The sequence below is a fragment of the Rhinopithecus roxellana genome, chromosome 6, assembly GCF_007565055.1.
Source record: "Rhinopithecus roxellana isolate Shanxi Qingling chromosome 6, ASM756505v1, whole genome shotgun sequence".
Taxonomy (NCBI): domain Eukaryota; kingdom Metazoa; phylum Chordata; class Mammalia; order Primates; family Cercopithecidae; genus Rhinopithecus; species Rhinopithecus roxellana.
In genome coordinates, this window is record NC_044554.1 from 54,075,428 (window position 1) to 54,096,858 (window position 21,431).

The window sequence follows — 21,431 nt, forward strand, 5'->3', positions numbered from 1 at the left end:
TTGCATGCTTTCTATATGCTTTGAGACTAGAGATTATAGCTTTACATTTGGGGGGTATGTCTCATCCCTTCCTTCCTTCTTCCCTCCCTCCCTCCTTCTCTCCTTCCCTCCCTCCCTCCCTCTCTCCCTTCCTTCCTTCCTTCCTCTCTCTCTCTTTCTTTCCTTCCTTCCTTCCTTCCTTCCTTCCTTCCTTCCTTCCTTCCTTCCTTCCTTCCTTCCTTCCTTCCTTCCTCCCTTCCTTCCTCTTCTCTTTCTTTTCTTTCTTTCTTTTTGTTTTTGAGATGGAGTCTCGCTCTGTCGCTAGGCTCTGCAATGGCACAATCTTGGCTCACTGCAACCTCCGCTTCCCAAGTTTAAGTGATTCTCCTGCCTCAGCCTCCTGAGTAGCTGGGACTACAGGCACCCGCCACCACGCCCGGCTAATTTTTGAATTTTTAGTGCAGACAGGGTTTCACCATGTTGGCCAGGATGGTTGTGATCTCTTGACCTCGTGATCCACCCGCCTCAGCCTCCCAAAGTGCTAGGATTATAGGTGTGAGCCACGGTACCCAGCTGCCTCATCCCTTTCATTATAGCTCCTGTTAGTGGCAAATCCAAGTGCATTTTCAGTTAGTTGGCTAGCAGGAAGCTTGGCCAATTTTGTTTTCTTACTCTGGTTCAGGACAGAGGAGAGGGTTCGGTTATTTATATTTGAACACTGCAACTATTGGAGTTTGGACGAGGAGCAGATGGTCTTTCTTTACTTCCCCTCATGACAACTGTAAACTGTGCATGGCTAGAATAGCCCATAATGTTCTATTTCATGTAAGAGTCAGTGTCAGATTCTGTTAGATGGCAGATGCCGACGCAGCATCACAAAAGAGGGGATGCAAGTTGCTCTGTACATTTGGCTGCTGTAAAAGAGTATTGCAAAAAGCTACATTTTTCAGGCATCCCCCAAGCAGTGTAGTGAGTTTCTGCAGGATAGACTCTTAGGTACCATGATGGAGAAGACCACAGAAGTTTGTGACATAGCCCTGAGTTGGAAGCTCTTACAATCTGGTTTGGGAAGCAAAATGCACTCCTGTTCATATCCCGTTACTAAAATGAAATCATATAACAGTCGAGATTTCCTAAAAACCTACCCTGAACTCTTTACCTTTTATTTTTTTTTTTTCCAATTAGAAAGACAATCAGAAAAGTTCAACCATCGACTCTTTATACCTGGAGTCTCTCTATCAATCCTGTCCGAGGGGAGTTGTGCAATTTCAGGCGGGCTCACGGAACTATGAGCTGAGTTTCCAAGGTGAGTTTCCGTGTTTGGCAGTGTGGTGTGTCACTGAAATCCGCCTGCAGTGTACACGTGGGAGTGGGAGCAGAGTGGGTATGCATTGCTATGGCCAGGGTCAAGGTCAAGATTTAGCAAGGCGGTGGAGTGCAAGCTGGTGGCCATCAGGAGACCTGAGTTCTAGAGCTCTGGCTCTGACGAACACTTGCTCTGCTCCCCTAGGAGGGGCACCTGGCCTATCTAGGCCCACTTCTCTCAACTGCAAATCAGGAGCTCAAACTAAGTAGTCTTGGGGGTACTTCCAGCTCTGCCATGCTGTTTCTGATTCTGGCTGGGCAGTTGCCCAGACAGAGGCAATATTTCAGGTGCTGGTGACTACAGTAGAGGCCTTGGGCTTTTGGATACCTTCAGAGTTTTAGAAACTTGCTGTTTCTTTTAGGCTTTATCGTCTAGGTCAGTGGTTCCGTCATCATATTGATTAAAGCACTTTGCCTTCCACCATGTTTATTGGAGCCACTATAGAAAGGTCTTCTGGTCTGCTGCTGCCAATCTACCTGCTGTGTTTAGTTAGACATCAGGGCAGGAACTGCCCTCCTTCTGAAGGTACCATCCCATCAGGCACCCCCTGCATGTGATCAAGTACTTGCCCTTTTGGGACCTACAGGTGCTTTGGAAGAGATAAAGGAGCCTTTCTTGGGTCCCTGAATTGCCAGATGGTACCTGCAGTTGGATCCTGTACCACTTAGTGGGCGTTAGATGATGTAGCTTTTACAAGGACCATTATACCAAGTATTTGGGAAAACGATCTGGCAGTACATGTCAAGTAACATTAAAATTTGCTAATATGTTTGTGTTTTCATTCCCTCAGGAACCTTTCTTAGGAAATAATTCACTAGAAGAAGGGGAAAAAAGCTATAGGCATAAAGTAAGGTGCTTGTTAAGCAGCATGGTGTGACTGAGGAATACTAGACCAATACCAGCATCTACAGTACTAAAAGTAGGAGCAGTCTGTGTACTAGTACAGTGGTGACTAAATAAATTAGGGTATTAAATTTCAGTGGTGTATTTGGCACTTGTTAAAGATTTAGATTATGAAAACTAGATAGGAAAAGCAAAATTTGGTATTGTTAAATGAAAAAGGCAGAACACTTTTTTTTTTTTTTTGGAGACAGGGTCCCGCTCCATCACGCAGGCTAATGTACAGTGGCGCCATCACGGCTCACTATAGCTTCAACCTCCCCAGCTCAAGTGATCCTCTCACCTCAGCCTCCCAACTAACTGGGAGTACAAGTGCATGCCACCATGCCCAGCTAAGTTTTAAATTTTTTGTAGAGATGGAGGTCTCACTATGTTGCCCAGGCTGATCTTAAACTCCTGAGCTCAAGCAATCCTCCCACTCAACCTCCCCAAATGCTGGGATTATAGGCATGAGCCATAGTGCTCAGCCAGAACCCCAAATTTATGTTTCTGAAATTTTCTTTTCTTTTTCTTTTTTTTTTTTTTGAGACGGAGTCTCGCTCTGTCGCCCAGGCTGGAGTGCAGTGGCCAGATCTCGGCTCACTGCAAGCTCCGCCTCCTGGGTTTACGCCATTCTCCTGCCTCAGCCTCCCAAGTAGCTGGGACTACAGGCGCCCACCACCTCGCCCGGCTAATTTTTTGTATTTTTTAGTAGAGACAGGGGTTTCACCGTGTTAGCCAGGATGGTCTTGATCTCCTGACCTCGTGATCCGCCCGTCTCGGCCTCCCAAAGTGCTGGGATTACAGGCGTGAGCCACCGCGCCCGGCCTGTTTCTGAAATTTTCTGTTTATATTTAAAATAGGAAAGTTTAAAAAAAAAACAACGAGAAATCAATGTGCATGATTGCAGCAATGCATGCATGTGGGCCAAGACTGGAAGATAATAATGAAAAATTAAAATCTATTATATTGGGTGGTAGAATTAAAAATGACTTAAATTTAAAAAATTCTTAGGTGGTATTGTATTGTTTTATGGTTTAAAAGGGTGGTGGAGAGATGAGAGCCAATAGACTTTGTTCCTGAATCTAGAGTAATTTTTCCAGCTACTTCTGTTTGATTGGTTCATATAAACCAGTTCAGAGCAGTTTATAGTGTTCCAGATGGCTTTCTTTCTTTTCTTTTTCTCTTTTCTTTCTTTCTTTTTTTTTTTTTTTTGAGATGGTGTCTTGCTTTGTCGCCAGGCTGGAGTGCAATGGTGCAATCTTGGCTCACTGCAACCTCTGCCTCCCAGGTTCAAGCGATTCTCCTGCCTCAGCCTCCCAAGTAGCTGGGACTATAGGTGTGTGCCACCACACCTGGTTAATTTTTTGTATTTTTAGTAGAGATGGGGTTTCACCATGTTAGCCAGGATGGTCTCAAACTCCTGACCTCTTGATCCACCTGCCTCAACCTCCCAAAGTGTTGAGATTACAGGCGTGAGCCACTGTACCCAGCCGCCTTTGTCTATTTCTTAACTAGACTGCCAGTGTATTCTGTAATGCATTAAGCTAGTATCTGAGTGCCAGTTGTGTACTGGCTACTGCTGTGGGTGCTGGGATACGGTGGTGAAGTTGCTCTTTGAGCCTATATTCAAAAGAGTGATGAGAGACAATGATCAAGTAAACAAGTCAGGCCATATCAAAAAGTGGTAACAGTTACTGAGAAAATGAAACAGTACAAGGAAGCAGCCAGAGAATGGAGGAGTCAGTGGGACAGCACTTACTTTTACAGAGCAGCCTCTGCCTGTGGGAAGGAGGGCGCTCCAGGAGAAGAAAGAACTAAAGCTAAGGCTGGAAGGTACAGACCAGCTTGAAGTTTCACAGAACAGGTAGATAGTCTGTAAGAGATGAGAGCAGAGATAGAAACTTGGATATTTTATTGGGCAGAGGCCCTGGGAAGTTCTTGAGCAGTGTAGTGGCACGATCCAATTTGTGTGTGTGTGTTTGTTTCATATTTTAAGAATGCAGTTGGATGAGTATTGACAAATGCATGTAACCACCACCCTAAGCAGGATATAGAACATTTCCATCAATCCCAAAAGTTTCCTTACGTCTCTTTGCTATCAGTCTCCCCAGCAACACCACATACACCTCACTTTATCCCCCTCACAGGGTATTGCTGATTTGCTTTCTGTCCCTGTTTTACCTGTTCTAGAACTTGATATTAATAAATGCTTGCAGTAGGTATGTTGCATGTGGCTTCTTTCACTGTGAATAAGGTTTTTTAGACTCATCCGCGTTGCTGCATGTGTAGTAATTGTTCCTCTTTTATTACTGAGGAATAAGTAATTGTAAGGCTATTCCATACTTTATTTGTTTACCAGCTGATGGACATTTAGGTTATTTCTACTTTTTGGTTATCATAATAATGCTGCTGTGAACATTCATATGCATGTCTTTGGGTGGATAGAGGTTTTCATTTCTCTTGGGTAAATACCCAGAAATGGGATTGCTAAATCATATAGGAGTGCATGTTTAACCGTATAAGAAACCACCAAACTGTTTTCCAACGTGGTGGTTTCATTTTACACTCTCACTAGCAATGTATTACGATTTACTTTTTGAAAGGATCACTCTGGTTACAGTTTGGACTGAGGTTTACAGCATGAATTGAAAATGATATTTCACACTTGATGTAGAAGAGAACCCTTCAAGACAGCTACCAGATTGCAACCCGCAATCACTGATGTCTGGTGCAGGGAAGCTTGCAAGGATGGTGTCTTGTTATTTGGCTGCCCCAGCTCTCCTCTTTTACCATGCAACTTGGATTTAAAGATTAGATTAATTCCTGAATATTCATTCACTCCTTTGCTTTCTGAGCCTTCTACTAATGGCAGTGAAGGATACAAGTCTTTTACTGCAAGCAATTCTCATCCCAAAGGATTTTCTCTATTCGTATACATATGGGTCAGTCTTGAATATTTGCTGTGTAAATAGCCTCTGCAAAATAACAAGAAGTCATTTTCTAGAACTGATCTTGATTCTTTTATTTTTTTTTTCTGTCCGAAGGGATGATTCAGACAAACAAAGTTTCCAAAACTCAAAAGGATGTCATCAGAAGACCAAAATTTGTGTCTCCGTGGGATGTGCAGCAGATGAAGAGAGGGCCAGAGTAAGTGTTCTGAAGCAGCTGTTTGCTGACAGATGCTTGAGATGTTCATGCCCTGGGCTCATCAAGTCACTCGTGAATCTGGAACCTGTTTTCCTGAAAAGTTCCTGCTTGCATTACTCTGCAGTTTCCATTTGCATTCTCTATGAGTAAGATGCTTGTTAAGCAGCATGGTGTGACTGAAAGGATACTGGATCAGAAAATGAATTTTCTTTCTGAAAGGGAAGTCTGAGCAAGTCTCTTAAATACTGTGGGCTTGAGCTTCTCCAGCTGTGAAGAGCTGGATTGATGCGGCATGCCTAAGGAATAATCATATGTACTAGGTTTTTGTTTTGCTGTGGATTCTTTTTTTTTTAGAGATGAGGTCTCACTTTGTGGCCCAGGCTGGTCTTGAACTCCTGAGCTCAAGCGACCCTCCTACCTCAGTCTCCCAAAGTGCTGGGATTTACAGCCGTGAGCCACCATGCCTGGCTTTGCTGTGGATGCTTTTGGGTGTCTTGTCTTCCTACATGATTTATAGAGGATGAGGGGCGGAGAGAGAGAGAGAAAAAAGGGATGAGCTAGCTGTTAGAGCAAAGGCATCGGAGACAGATCATGTTGATTGAAGGGATTTTAAAGGAAATGTTGCTGTGGGGGATTCGTTGTAACTCTCCTTGTGAACTACTCAGTAAACTCTACATTGTTCATGAACATTTTTGGAGTTGGATATTTTTTTTCTGGGTGATGTGTGATTATATAAAATAGGCTTCAAGAGAAGTATAAAATCTAGGCGTTCTAACTAGGTTCTTCGGTTGTAAGAATTCAAGCTATTTGATGAAAAAGGGAAGTTACTGAAAAGATAAATAACTCTGAGGTCATATGGAACACAACTCGCAAGAACCTAAGAATGGAAACTGAGCTATATCAGGCCTTCAGAAAGGGGACTTACTTCCAATTCTGCTTTCGAACTGGAGCAGCCTAGAGTCAAAGATTCTTTCTTCGAACCAGGTTAACAGCCTGGACGCTGGATCTAGCTCACCTAGGTTCAAATTCCACCCTGCCACCCATTAGCTGTGTGGATTTGGACAAATGAATCACTCTGTATATCCTTATCTGTAAAATGGGCTTAATAATAATACCTACCTTGGGTGGGCGCCGTGGCTCACGCCTGTAATCCCAGCACTTTGGGAGGCCGAGGCGGGTGGATCACGAGGTCAGGAGATGGAGACCATCCTGGCTAACACGGTGAAACCCCGTCTCTACTAAAAATACAAGAAAATGAGCCGGGCGTGCTGGCGGGCGCCTGTAGTCCCAGCTACTCAGGAGGCTGAGACAGGAGAATGGCATGAACCCGGGAGGCGGAGCTTGTAGTGAGCCAAGATTGTGCCACTGCACTCCAGCCTGGGCTACAGAGCAAGACTCCATTTCCAGAAAAAAAAAAATATATATATATATATAATAATAATACCTTCCTCACGGCTGCTTGGGTAACAAATTCCAAACACTCATCAGGTGTTCAGTAAATGCTAACTGCTCTGGTTATTATTATTTTTATTCCTCTGCTATTAATAGACTTAGTAACTATATACAATTAAGTTGACTTAATTCTAATTTATAATTCCAACCTGCATATCCCTTCAGCCTTATCTTCTGCCACTAACTGCCTAATTTTCTCTGAATTTCTCAAGTTGATTTCCCAAGAATTAGAATCTGATTGATGTAGCTATCTAAAATCCCTTCCAGCAATTTTTTTTTTTTTTTGACAGAGTCTCACTCTGTTGCCCAGGTTGGAGTGCAGTGGCACGATCTCAGCTCACTGCAACCTCTGCCTCCCTGGTTGAAGTGATTCTCGTGCCTAAACCTCCTGAGTAGCTGGGACCACAGGCACCCGCCACCATGCCCATCTAATTTTTGTATTTTTAGTAGAGACAGGGTTTCACCATGAGGGCCAGGCTGGTCTCGAACTCTTGACCTCAGGTGATCCACCTGCCTTGGCCTCCCAAAGTGCTGGGATGACAGGCATTATCCACTGCGCTTGGCCCCTTCCTGTAGTTTAAATATTCAAATGAATAAAGTAAAAAGAATATTTCAGGGTTTCAGGAAGAGAGGAGTGAAGCTCATGCCCTTACGGGAGCTTACATTCTGGTGGATGAGGCGAGAACTGTTTCAGTTCCTGACAAATGTTAGGTGGGGGAAAAAAAGGCAGAGTAGGAGGATAGGGAGGGGCTGTTCACATTCAGCCAATGAATGAGATCATCAGAGCTGCTTTCCATTTGTTACAATGGTTCTGGCAGGATGTCTTCACAAAAGTGTGTTGGAACTGTCTTTCCTTAAAGCAACAAAACTGCCTTTTTTTTTTTTTTTAAAGTTCCGGTAATTTTGATTTTTTAACAATTCAGATACTCCCAATTAGTCTCAACTAGTGAGACCATGCTTTATGGCCCTTCTGGGCAGCAGGAACTATGGAAAGTATAGAAGACTTTGACTCCAAGCTGGATGGTTCTTTCTGTGCGCGTGTATTTCTAGGGGGAAAAACTGGTTTGTGGCATTTCCAGATAGCTCCTGTAGTCAGCCATTGTCAATCTCGAGAACTTCCATATGTCAGAGTTGCTTCATGCTTCTCCATTTGCTCTTCCCCTTTCCAGGAATACTCCTTCCCATCATTCAGATGAATATAGCATCCTTCATGATTTAGCTGGAATGCCACCTTCCCATACTATAACATTCCTCGTGACTCTCCTCCAATTCTCCTGTGCCCTCCAGGAACACTCGAGATTCCCTTATAGTACTTACCCACTTCTACTTTGTAATACAGTTACTCGTGTAAATGTCTGTAGCACAACCTTCTCTCCTCTTCCCTTCTTCCTCCCTGCCCACCAATCTCAATGATCAGCTCCTCAGAGCTCTTGAAATATTTTGGTGGTTTTTTTTTTTTTTTTTTTTTGGTTGGAGGGTTAGGTTGCTGGGGTGCAGTGGGGCAATCACAGCTCACTGCAGCCTCAACCTCTTGGACTCAGGTGCTTCTCCCACTGCAGCCACCCGAGTAACTAGGACTATGGGTGCACACCACTACACCTGGCTAATTTTTGTATTTTTAAATACAGACATGGCTTCTCCATGTTGCCCAGGCTGTCTTGGAATATTTTGTATAATGCATGCCACATAGTGATAATAAATAGCCACACGAGTAAAAAAAAAATAGAGAAAAACATGTTAGTGAAGGAGGGTTGGAGGGGGTGGGTCATGCAGAGAACCAACTTTAATCCTGCTCTCACCAGCCCAAGGAGACCCACTTGCTGTAGGATAGAATAAGGGCTGGCGTACTATCCTGGACTACAGTGGGATATAGAAGTGAACTATAGCACCCGTCACTGTTCATGAGAGTTTACAACATATTCATGCAATCTATCCCGCATTATACAAATCCAGAATGGAAACCTGACCTTAAAATAGAGATAAATTGGGGCCAATCTTTCTCATTCTAATGAGTTGTCTTCTTCTTGAAAGAGTTTTTTCCTTCAAGCATTTATTTTTAAATATATAATTGTTTTGATCATGGAAAATTTCAAACATAAAGTACAAAGAATTGATGACAAACCCCTGTGTACCTGTCATCTAACTTAAACACTGTCAGTATTTTACTATCTTTGTAACAGATTTGTGGTAGTAGTAACAGTATTGTTACTACCATCACCTCTCAACTTTTTTTTTTCTTTGAGAAAGAGTCGAACTCTGCATTCGGGTTAGAGTGCAGTGGTGCCATCATGGCTCACTGCAGCCTCAACCACCTGGATTCAAGTGATCCTCATGCCTTAGCCTCCTGAGTAGCTGGGACTACAGCCATGCACCACCACACCTGGATAATTTTTAAAAAATGTTTCTAGAGATGGGTGGGGGAGTCCCACTATGTTGCTCAGGCTGGTCTTGAACTTCAGAGCTCAAACAATCCTCCTGCTTCGGCCTCCCATAGTGCTGGGATTATAGGCATGAGCCACCACACCTGGCCTAACTTTTTTCTTTTGCTGGAATATTTTAATGTAAATCCAATACATGTTATCATTTCCCTGTATATATATTAGGTGTGTTCCTAACAGGTAAGAGGTTTTAAAAAACATTATACAATATCATTAGCCTATGTAACAAAGTTAATGATAATTCCTTAATATCATCTAATACCCAGTTCACGTTTTATGTTTTCCAATTGTCTTAAACAATGACTATTTAGAGTTGATGTGTTGCAATCAGTATCTAAGCAGGGTCTGTACATTGCATTTGGTTGATTTGTGTCATAAACATCTTTTTTTTTTTTTTTTTTTTTTTTTTTTTTGAGACGGAGTCTCGCTCTGTCGCCCAGGCGGGAGTGCAGTGGCCGGATCTCAGCTCACTGCAAGCTCCGTCTCCCGGGTTTACGGCATTCTCCTGCCTCAGCCTCCCGAGTAGCTGGGACTACAGGCGCCCGCTACGTCGCCCGGCTAATTTTTTGTATTTTTTAGTAGAGACGGGGTTTCATCGGGTTAGCCAGGATGGTCTCGATCTCCTGACCTTGTGATCCGCCCGTCTCGGTCCTCCCAAAGTGCTGGGATTACAGGCTTGAGCCACCGCGCCCGGCATAAACATCTTTTAGTCTGCTACAGTTTCCCCTCCTCTACTTTTTTCATGCAATTTCATTTTTTAAGAAACTAGATAGGCCAAGTGTGGTGGCTCATGCCTATAATCCCAGCACTTTGGGAGGCCGACGCAGAAGGATTGCTTGAGCCCAGGAGTTTAAGACCCTCTTGGGCAACACGGTGAGACCCCATCTCTACAAAAACTTTTTAAAAAGTTCGACAAGGGTGGTGGTACACACCTGTGGTCCCAGCTACTCAAGAGGTTGATGTGGGAGGATCGCTTGAGCTCAGGAGGTTGAGCTGTGTTTGCACCACTGCCTGGGCAACAGAGTGAGACTCTGTCTCAAAAAACAAACAAGCAAACAAACAAACAAACAAAACAACAATAAAAACAACAACTAGGTGATTTGACCTATAGAATTTTCCAAATTCAAAATAGAGCAAATTGACCTGGCATGCTGGCTCATGCTTAGAATCCTAGCACTTTGGGAGGCTGAGGTGGGAGGATCACTTGGGCCCAGGAGGCTGAGGATATAGTGAGCCATGATCACACCACTGGACTTCAGCCTGGGTGACAGAGTGAAACTCTGTCTCAAAACAAATTAGCAAATTGTTTCCTTGTGGGGTCATATGATGTGTAATTTCTATAAATTGACCATTAGATTTAGAGAACTGATTAGATTTCAGTTCAGTTTTGAGTCAAGTATACTATACAATTGATGACTTTGTACCAGTGATCCTGTCCCATCTTCTGAAGAGATATATGGTGTCTGATTGTCCTATTTTTAGTGATAGAGATCACAGAGTAGGTTCAGGTCATTCCAGTCTGATCATTCCACTATAGTATTCATCTAATCTTTCACTTAATGGTTTTAGTAGCTAATGATAATGATTGTTTAGAACCATGATGTCATTAGGTATTGCCAAATAGTGGTTTTCTAATTCTATCAACTCTTTTGCAGCTATTAGCGCAATTCATCTATAAAGAAGAATTTTTCTGGTAGCTTTAGGTTCTATGGAATAGAAAAAAAAAAAAGAGGCCGGGCGCGGTGGCTCAAGCCTGTAATCCCAGCACTTTGGGAGGCCGAGACGGGCGGATCACGAGGTCAGGAGATCGAGACCATCCTGGCTAACACGGTGAAACCCTGTCTCTACTAAAAATACAAAAAACTGGCCGGGCGAGGTGGCGGCGCCTGTAGTCCCAGCTACTCAGGAGGCTGAGGCAGGAGAATGGCGTGAGCCCGGGAGGTGGAGCTTGCAGTGAGCTGAGATCTGGCCACTGCACTCCAGCCTGGGTGACAGAGCGAGACTCCGTCTCAAAAAAAAAAAAAAAAGAATTATTTCTCAGGTGTGGTTACCCTGAAATATAGTTCATACTGGAAAGGCAGAATTCTTTCCTCTAAATTCCTAATATATTTAGTTGTTTATCCTTTGACCAAGAAGCTGTAAGACACATTTGCTTAATGCTAACACATTAGGACCTTTGAAAGTTGAGCAGAAATATGAAAAAGATGTTTTTACATTTTAAATCAATAGGAAAATGGCATTTAATTGACCAATTATGAATAGTTGCAGCATTTTTAAAAGACATGATTACTGGTACATCTATACCAGGAATATGCGAGGATGTAGTCCAGACAAAAATACAGAAATAAATATTGTGTATTTCTCTAGGCATCCTTGACCTAGTGGCTGGAAGTTAAGAAAAGGTCACTTGGACCTGTGGAGCAGAGAGTTAAGTGATTTCTTTCTCTTTATTTGTAGCCGTCAGCCAGCACAGACCTCGTCAGTGTCTTTAACTGCGACCTTTCTTCCTCAGGAGGACCTTTGCTTCCTATCCTCAAAGAAATATAAGGTACTTGGTTTTTACATGTTTGGTGGATGAATACATTACAAGTTAGAAAAAGTACTTTGCTACAAGTGTATGTGTTTGTCTGGATGAATGAATTGCTCCTGCAAAACTCTTAGATCGGCCGGGTGCAGTGGCTCACACCAGTAATCCTAGCATTTTGGGAGGCCGAGGCAGGTGGAATGCCTGAGCTCAGGAGTTCGAAACCAGCCTGGGCAACATGGTGAAACCCCGTCTCTACCGAAAATACAAAAAAATTGACTGGGCATGGCAGCGTGTGCCTGTAGTCCCGGCTACTTGGGAGGCTGAGACAGGAGAATCGCCTGTACCCGGGAGGCAGAGATTGCAGTGAACTGAGATCATGCCACTGCACTCCTGCCCGCTGAGCTCCGGCCTGGGTGACAGAGCGAGACTCCGTCTCCAAAAAACAAACAACAACAACAACAACAGCAACAAAACACTCTTAGATCAAGGTTGGAAGGCAGACATCTAATGGTTCTCTTTCCCAGAGATCACGTAAGTGCCATAGGGCACCTCATTGTTTCCAGAGTTCAGCCACACACAGTCTCATTTGGGCAGATCCTCACAACAGTCATGTGAGATGGATATTAACATCTCTATTTTATGGACGAGAAAACTAGAATTCACGGAGTAAAAGTGACTTGTCCGTTAGTTACAATTAACAAGTTTCTATGGGAGTCAAACAAACTGTGCCTCACTTTATCACTTAACCTAGTTGGAACACAACTATTCCTAGATAACTTAGCCTCCCCATGCTGGCTTCAGCTTTTGTGCAGGCTGGTCTACTTGGACTGCATGGCACCTCAATTCCTCTTCCCCCGCATTGGGAAGAGGTTACTGGACTAAATCATACTGCTGGGGACTTCCCTTTTCCCTTAGACATAGTGCTTTGCTAGCTTTAAGTTGGCCTGGACAGACAGACCAGCTGCCTGTCTGGTTAATTACGGGAATGAATTGGCAGATGTGGGAACCCTGAGCCAGCTTATCCTATCTGCTGTTAGAAAGAACCCTGGTAACAATACTTCATGGCATAGGGGGGCACATATGTGGATGTATCATGCTTTAAATGTTGCCTATTTCACATTTATATATTTTTAAACTTTATTAGTTGTCAGAGATCCATCATCTACATCCGGAATATGTCAAAGTAAGTGAGCATTTTAAAGCTTCCATGAAGAATTTCAAGATTGAAAAGATAAAGAAGATCGAGAACCCAGAGCTCCTGGATAAATTTACACGGTTGGTGGCCACGTTATCATGTTTCTTTGCGTAAAACTGGAAAGGATTAGTTAACATCCGTCCTTTGAGGTTTATATTCACTGATTTATTTTAATAGTCAACAGTTCCTTCAGGCTCTAGTCTTTTTCTTTCATTGTATCAACTCCGGCTTCTCTCTCTCAGCCTTACTGTTCTACAATTCAATGATTTCATGTGTCTATCTTTTGAAAGTTTTCATAAATTTATTACTGTACAGCTGCTGTCCTTAAAGTTAGTAGCTCCACTGTGAAAGCAGATGGAATGAGATTTTTAGATGATTAGACTTTAGCTGGGATTAATGTTATGAACTGGAGTGGGAAGGGGATGTCTCAGTGTTAAGTCTCACGTTTCCTATATTAGGAAGAAATCACAGATGAAGGAAGAAGGAAGCCTCCTATTTTATGCGACAAGTCGTGCCTATGTGGAATCTATCTGTGCGAATAATTTTGACTGGACCCTGCATGAAACTCATGAAACCAAATATGGAAAAGGTTAGTGCCGGGATAGAGAAGCACTAGCAGAGTCATAACTCAGGCTTTATATGAGCTTCTATTAGGAGGTATATGTAATTATTTTGTATTAACTAGAGTATCCAGGCTCTAGTGGTCCTGGAGAGATAATAAGCTCACGGTAATATCAAATGCTGAAATGAGAGTGAATCAGTTGACTTGGAGCTTGATTGCTGGACCTTAGTCCCACTCCTGTCTTCTGTTTGCTTTCTGGGAGTGACCAAAGTCCTCGTACGTGCTTGTAAACTACTCCATCTGTTGGTCTTGTCTACCATTACTACTCCCTTCTGGCTGTGGCTCTTTCTGAACCCATGTCCGTGCCTGCAAAGCTATTTGAAGCTTCAGTTGTCACAGACTGGTTTTAATTAAAGATGGGGAGAAGAGGCCTCTCCCCATCTTAGGCCACATTGGGTCACCTGGGCCTGAAGTGTCACAGGTGTGCCCACACAAAAAATCTTTTTTTTTTTTTTTTTTTTTTTTTTGAGACGGAGTCTTGCTCTGCCGCCCAGGCTGGAGTGCAGTGGCCGGCTCTCAGCTCACTGCAAGCTCTGCCTCCTGGGTTCACGCCATTCTCCTGTCTCAGCCTCCCGAGTAGCTGGGACTACAGGCGCCCGCCTCGTCGCCCGGCTAGTTTTTTGTATTTTTTAGTAGAGACGGGGTTTCACCGTATTAGCCAGGATGGTCTCGATCTCCTGACCTCGTGATCCGCCCGTCTCGGCCTCCCAAAGTGCTGGGATTACAGGCTTGAGCCACCGCGCCCGGCCACAAAAAGTCTTTATAGCTTTTTCTTTTTGCTCCTAAACTCCTGCATGCAATTTTTTTTTTTTTTTTTTTTTTTGAGACAGGGTCTCACTTTGTCACCCAGGCTGGGTGGCAATCTTGGCTCACTGCAGCCTCGACCTCCTGGGCTCAAGTGATCCTACCACCTCAGCCCCTCAAATAACTGGGACAACAGGTGTGTGCCACCACATCCAGCTAAGGTTTTTTTTTTTTTTTTTTTTTTTGCATTTTTTGTAGAGACAGAGTTTCGCCATGTTGCCAAGGCTGGTCTCAACTCCTGAGCTCAAATAATCCGCCTACCTTGGCCTGCCAAAGTGCTGGGATTTCAGGCGTGATGCATGCAACTTTTTTTTTTTTTGAGACAGAGTTTTGCTCTCGTTGCCCAGGCTGGAGTGCAATGGCTCGATCTCAGCTCACTGCAACCTCCGCCTCCTGGGTTCAAGTGACTCTCCTGCATCAGCCTCCCAAGTAGCTGGGATTACAGGCATGCGCCACCACGCCCAGCTAATTTTGTATTTTCAGTAGAGACAGGGTTTCTCCATGTTGGTCAGGCTAGTCTAGGACTCCTGACCTCAGGTGATCTGCCTGCCTCGGCCTCCCCAAGTGCTGGGATTACAGGCATGAGCTGCTGCGACCGGCCTGCATGCAACTCTTAAAAACAAACAAACTGGCCGGGTGCAGTGGCTCAAGCCTGTAATCCCAGCACTTTGGGAGGCCGAGACAGGCGGATCACGAGGTCAGAAGATCGAGACCATCCTGGCTAACACGGTGAAACCCCGTCTCTACTAAAAAAATACAAAAAACTAGCCAGGCGAGGTGGCGGGCGCCTGTAGTCCCAGCTACTCGGGAGACTGAGGCAGGAGAATGGCGTAAACCCGGGCAGCGGAGCTTGCAGTGAGCTGAGATCCGGCCACTGCACTCCAGCCTGGGCGACAGAGCGAGACTCCGTCTCAAAAAAAAACAAAAACGAAAACAAAAAACAAACAAACAAACAAAACTGAGAATCACTCATCTTTAGGAAATAAGTAATAGTTTATCACAGATTCAAAGTGAGTTCAACTCATACAACTAGGATTAAATTCAATTCTTGCCCCAAAAGGCAAGAAGTCAATCAGTCAGTCAGCAAATATTTTTGAGTGTCTTCTGTATACTAGATGGTGGGTACACAGTGGTGAGCAAGTTAGACATGGCCCCGAACAAATTTTGCATAATTATCTTACATAATTAATTAAATGATTGTGGTCAGGCATGGTAGCTTACACCCGTAATTCCTGTACTTTGGGAAGCTGAGCCCAGGAGTTGGAGACCAGCTTGGGCAACATGGCAAGACCCTAATTTTTTGTTTTAATTACAAAAAAGTTTTTTTAATTGCCTGGGCGTGGTGGCACATGCCTGTAGTCCCATCTACTCAGGAGGCTGAGGTGGGAAGATTGCTTGAGCCCGAAGTTTGAGGCTGCAATGAGCTGTGATTTTTGCCACTGCACTCCAGCCTGGGCAATAGAGCTATACTTTGTCTCAAAAAAAAAAAAAAAAATTAAATGATTGCAAATGTCTGGCTGCTATAGAGAGAAATAATAGGTCCAGGCGTGGTAGCTCACGCCCATAATACCAGCACTTTGGGAGACTGAGGCAGGCAGATCACTTGAGGTCAGGAGTTCAAGACCAGCCTGGTCTACATGGTGAAACCCTATGTCTACTAAAAATACAAAAATTAGCTGGGTGCAGTGGCATGTGCCTGTAATCCCAGCTACTTGGGAGGCTGAGGCAGGATAATCGCTTGAACCCGGGAGGCAGAGGTTGCAGTGAGCCAAAATTGTGCCACTGCACACCAGCCTGGGTGACAGAGCAAGACTCCATCTCAAAAAAAAAAAAAAAGAAAAAAGAACAGGTCCTGTGGACAGCTAACCCAGCTAGGGAGGTGTTCCCAAGGATTGGGCTAGAGTAGGATTCCCCTGCCTTGTAGAGTCACCACACAGTGGAGAAGGGAGAAATGGTACAAGATATGATCATAAAGAGCTAAACTTGACTGTAAGGGCATGGGAAACTAATGAAAGGTTTTAGCTGGGGAATGAATTTATTGATGAGATTTTATAAGTTTATTAAGTTTAAATGTATCGGTGAAACTTACCTAGAAGTGTTTGAAGGAAATGGGAAATGTAACCATCTTGAGTGACATATAACAGGTGAAATTAAAACCCATCAGTTTCTTACAGGTCTCTCCTATGTTAGAATCCAAACAAATATTTATCCTAAAAAATGAAATGTTAGGCTAGGCACTGTGGCTCATTCCTGTAATCCCAGCACTTTGGGAGGCCGAGGTGGGTGAATCACCTAAGGTCGGGAGTTTGAGACCGGCCTGACCAACATGGTGAAACCCCCTCTCTAATAAAAATACAAAGTTAGCCAGGTGTGGTAGCACATGCCTGTAGTCCTGGCTACTCAGGAGGCTGAGGCACGAGAGTTGATTGATCACAAGAAGGGGAGGCTGCAGTGAGCCGAGATCCTGCCATTGCACGCCAGCCTCAGCTACAGAGGAAAACTCTGTCTCAAGAAAGAAAGAAAAAAGAGCACTCAGAAATATAGGAATAGAAATGAACTTTCTTAACACAATAAAGGGAATTTTAAAAAAAGAAAATATAGATTCCAGATTACATAAGTGTGATATAAAAAAACTGATGCAACAAAAACAAAAATGGACAAATGAGATAGCATCAAACTAAACAGCTTCTCCACAGCCAAGGAAACAATTAACAAAGTGAACAGACAAACCCACAGAGTGGAAGAAAATATTTGCAAGCCATACATCTGATAAGGGATTAATATCCAAAATATATAAGGAACTCAAACAATTCAACAGCAAGAAAACAAACAACCCGATTTTAAAATGAGCAAGCTGTTCCCTGTAAGTGGCCTGAGGTGATCTGTGAAAATGGTTCGCTGTTCACTTGACCCAGAAAATTCCATGAAATCATGCAAATAAAGAAGTTCAAATCTTCATGTTCACTTTAAGAACACCCATGAGACTGCCCAGGCCATCAAGAGTATGTCTATATGAAAAGCCAGCAAGTGTCCGAAAGATGTCGCTGCATAGAAACTGTGTGTACCATGCCAACGTTCCGAGGGTGGAGTTGGTAGGAGTGCCCAGGCCAAACAGTGGGCCTGGGCACACAGTTGGTGACCCAAAAAGAGTTGAATTTTTGATGTACACACTTAAAAATGCAGAGAGTAATGCTGAACTTAAGGGTTGAGCTGTAGATTCTCTGGTCATCAAGGATATTCAGGTGAACAAAGCGCCAAAGATGTGCCACCTGACTTCCAGAGCTCATGGTTGGATTAACTCATGCCTGAGCTCCCCCTGCCATATAGAGACAATCTTCACTGAAAAAGAACACCGTGTTCTTAAACCAGAAGAGGAGGTGCACGGAAGAAAAAACTATCCCAGAAGATACTGAAGAAGCAAAAACTTATGGCACAGGAATAAATTCAGCATAAAATACATGCAAATGAAAGTTTCAAAAATGAGAAAAAGACTTGAATAGACATTTCTCAAAAGAAGAAATACAAATGGCCAATGAGTTCATGAAAAAATGCTCCACATCATTAATCATCAGGGAAATGCGAATTAAAACCACAACGAGCTGTTGCCTCACACTGATTAGAATTAGAGGCTGAGGTGGGAAGATTGCTTGAGCTCAGGACGTCAAGCCTGCAGTGAGCCAAGATTGCACCACTGCACTTTAGCCTGGGTGACAGAGACCCTGTCTCAAAAACAACAACAACAACAACAGCAAAAAATAAAAATAAAAAATAAAAAAGAGAGAGAGAGAGTTGGATGTAGTGACATAGTAAGATTTCTAGGACTAAAGTGGAAAAAAAAGTTGTAGAACAGTTCATATATTATGATCCTATTTATGAACAAATAAACCACCATAAAACTATATTAGAGTATATGCACATATATGTATGTGAATGCATAGAAACAGGTGTGAAAGAATTCCCACCAGCCATAAACTGTTTTGGGAAGGGAGGTGGGATTGGATGTGGTAGGTCAGTATAGGTAGACTTCCACATTTTACTTTAAATATAGTAGAACGTCATGTGCACAGAATATCTAGTATCTGACCTATTCAGGATAAGCAATGTTTCTGGAATTGAAACATCTAACTATAAAATGATAAAAAGAACAAAAACAAAGTAAATGGAAAGTATATTAAACATTTGTTACCACAGATAAAACAAATTCATTTTCCTTATTGATTCTTGCGTGGAAATTGGAGTTTGCAATATCTACTCATGATCTTTAAAATGACAGAGTAGCCCTGGCCGGGCACGGTGGCTCACGCGCCTGTGATCCCAGCACTTTAGGAGGCCGAGGCGGGCGGATCACGAGGTCAGGAGATCGAGACCATCCTGGCTAACATGGTGAAACCTCGTCTCTACTAAAAATACAAAAAATGAGCCGGGCGTGGTGGCGGGCGCCTGTAGTCCCAGCTACTTGGGAGGCTGAGGCAGGAGAATGGCGTGAACTCGGGAGGCGGAGCTTGCAGTGAGCCGAGATCGCGCCACTGCACTCCAGCCTGGGCGACAGAGCGAGACTCAGGCTCAAAAAAAAAAAAAAAAAAAAAAAAAAAAAAAATGACAGAGTAGCTTTCTTAAAAAATATTATTAGTATTTTTTGATCGAGTCTCACTCTGTTGCCCAGGCTGGAGTGCAGTGGTGTGATTCTAGCTTACTGCAGCCTCAACTTCCTGGGCTCAATCAATCCTGCCTCAGCTTCCTGAGTAGCTGGGATTATAAGTGCACACCACCATGCCCGGCTAATTTTTAAATTTTTTGTAGAGATGGAGTCTCCCTATGTTGCCCAGGCTGGTCTTAAATTCCTAGGTTCGGCCGGGCGCGGTGGCTCAAGCCTGTAATCCCAGCACTTTGGGAGGCCGAGACGGGCGGATCACAAGGTCAGGAGATCGAGACCATCCTGGTGAACACAGTGAAACCCCGTCTCTACTAAAAATACAAAAAACTAGCCGGGCGAGGTGGCGGGCGCCTGTAGTCCCAGCTACTTGGGAGGCTGAGGCAGGAGAATGGCGGGAACCCGGGAGGCGGAGCTTGCAGTGAGCTGAGATCCGGCCACTGCACTCCAGCCTGGGCGACAGAGCAAGACTCCGCCTCAAAAAAAAAAAAAAAAAAAAAAAATTCCTAGGTTCAAGTGATCCACCCGCCTCAACCTCCCATAATACTGGGATTACAGACATGAGCCACTGCACCTGCCCAGAGTAGCACTTGACAATGATAAAAATAAAAATCTTAACTTGGCAGGAAATTGTTGGTCTGCTGTGTATGGAAGCAGCGATCATAATCTGAGGTTGTTTTAGAGAGGACAAAGCATCAACTGACTCATCAGTTCCAAGTCGGCTCAATTCAGTTCACACTGGGTGAATTGCATGAATTGGGCCACTGTGTCATTCTCATTTGGTCATTGCGCCCAATGGTTCACACTATCAGCATGAGCTCTGCACTGTAGCAAATATTCCTCAGTCATTTCTATAGGGTTATATACTGTATTTAAGTTTGCCTGCATCACGAACATGTTTTTAAGTGCAAAGAAAAGTTTATAAGTATCAGTAAGGTATTATTGACATATGCTTAGTCCACGCCCATCTGACTATGTATAACTACTCTTATAAACTGCATACCTCCTTTTACAATATTTCTTAACCTCTTTCTGATTCTTTCTAGGAAGTTACTTTGCAAAAGATGCCATCTATTCCCACAAAAATTGCCCATATGATGCCAAAAACATCGTTATGTTTGTAGCCCGAGTTCTGGTTGGAAATTTTATTGAAGGAAATGTGTCGTACACGAGCCCTCCTCAGCGGTACAACAGCTGTGTGGATACCGGGTTGAATCCCTCCGTTTTTGTCATCTTTCAGAAAGATCAGATTTACCCACAATATGTGATTGAATATACCGATGCAGACAAAGCCTGCGTGATTAGTTAGAACCGATGAATACAGCGTCAGAAGGATGCCATAACCATTCTGTTCCCTTACAGAACTAAATTGCCCCAGACAGGAGTTAAAGTTTTATATTTTCCTGCCCAGTTATCTAATGCCTTAGATCAGTGGTCCCCAAACTTCGCTAGACATTTGAATCATCTGGGAAGTTTTAAACAAATTCTGATGCCCAGGTTGCACCCCATGCCAATGAAATCATTTCTGGGCTTCAGCGACAGGCAGTTGTATTTTTTTTTTTTTTTTTTTTTTTGAAGATAGAGTCTCACTCCATCGCCCAGGCTGGAGTGCTGTGCCGCGATCTCGGCTCACTGCAACCTCTGCCTCCCGGATTCAAGCAATTCTCCTGCCTCAGCCTCCCGAGTAGCTGGAACTACAGACACACACTGCCACGCCCAGCTAATTTTTTGTGTTTTTTTTAGTAGAGACAGGAATTCACTGTGTTGCCCAGGCTGGTCTCAAACTCCTAAGCTTAGTCAATCAGCCCGCCTTGGCCTCCCAAAGTGTTAGGATTACAGGCGTGAGCCACCACGCCCGGCTGGCAGTCGTATTTTTTAAAGTCCTTCTGATGATTCCAATGTGTTGGAAAGTTTATCTTGTCTCAGATGTAACTGGTAAAGTTTGGTTTCTAAATTTTCTGTAATTGCAGCAACCTTTCCCTCCTGTCTACCCTTTTAGTTTACTGTATGCCATGGTTTTGTTTTGGTTACATTGAAAGAAAGTTGGCCGGGCGTGGTGTCTCAAGCCTATAATCCCAGCACTTTGGGAGGCCGAGATGGGCGGATCACGAGGTCAGGAGATCGAGACCATCCTGGCTAACATGGTGAAACCCCGTCTCTACTAAAAAATACAAAAAACTAGCCGGGCGAGGTGGCGGGCGCCTGTAGTCCCAGCTACTCGGGAGGCTGAGGCAGGAGAATGGCGTAAATCCGGGAGGCGGAGCTTGCAGTGAGCTGAGATCTGGCCACTGCACTCCAGCCTGGGCGACAGAGCGAGACTCTGTCTCAAAAAAAAAAAAAAAGAAAGTTAATTTGGAAAATTTGGGAG

At 43.8% G+C, this 21,431-nt stretch overlaps 1 protein-coding gene across 3 annotated transcripts in view; it reads left to right on the top strand.

The window, feature by feature from the left end:
- ZC3HAV1 (zinc finger CCCH-type containing, antiviral 1) overlaps positions 1-21,185 on the top strand; it is a 72,219-nt gene extending 51,034 nt beyond the window's left edge. Inside the window, exons 8-13 of one of the 3 annotated variants that reach the window (XM_010356299.2) lie at positions 1,165-1,285; positions 5,272-5,374; positions 11,722-11,812; positions 12,936-13,066; positions 13,445-13,575; positions 20,110-21,185. In XM_010356299.2, the coding sequence (XP_010354601.1) occupies positions 1,165-1,285; positions 5,272-5,374; positions 11,722-11,812; positions 12,936-13,066; positions 13,445-13,575; positions 20,110-20,372 (840 nt within the window). In that variant the 3' untranslated portion in view covers positions 20,373-21,185. Of the gene's footprint in view, positions 1-1,164; positions 1,286-5,271; positions 6,064-11,721; positions 11,813-12,935; positions 13,067-13,444; positions 13,576-20,109 lie in introns of those variants that run through there. The other 2 variants (XM_010356300.2, XM_030932167.1) reach the window with 2 other exon arrangements.
- Positions 21,186-21,431: the final 246 nt, after the last annotated feature.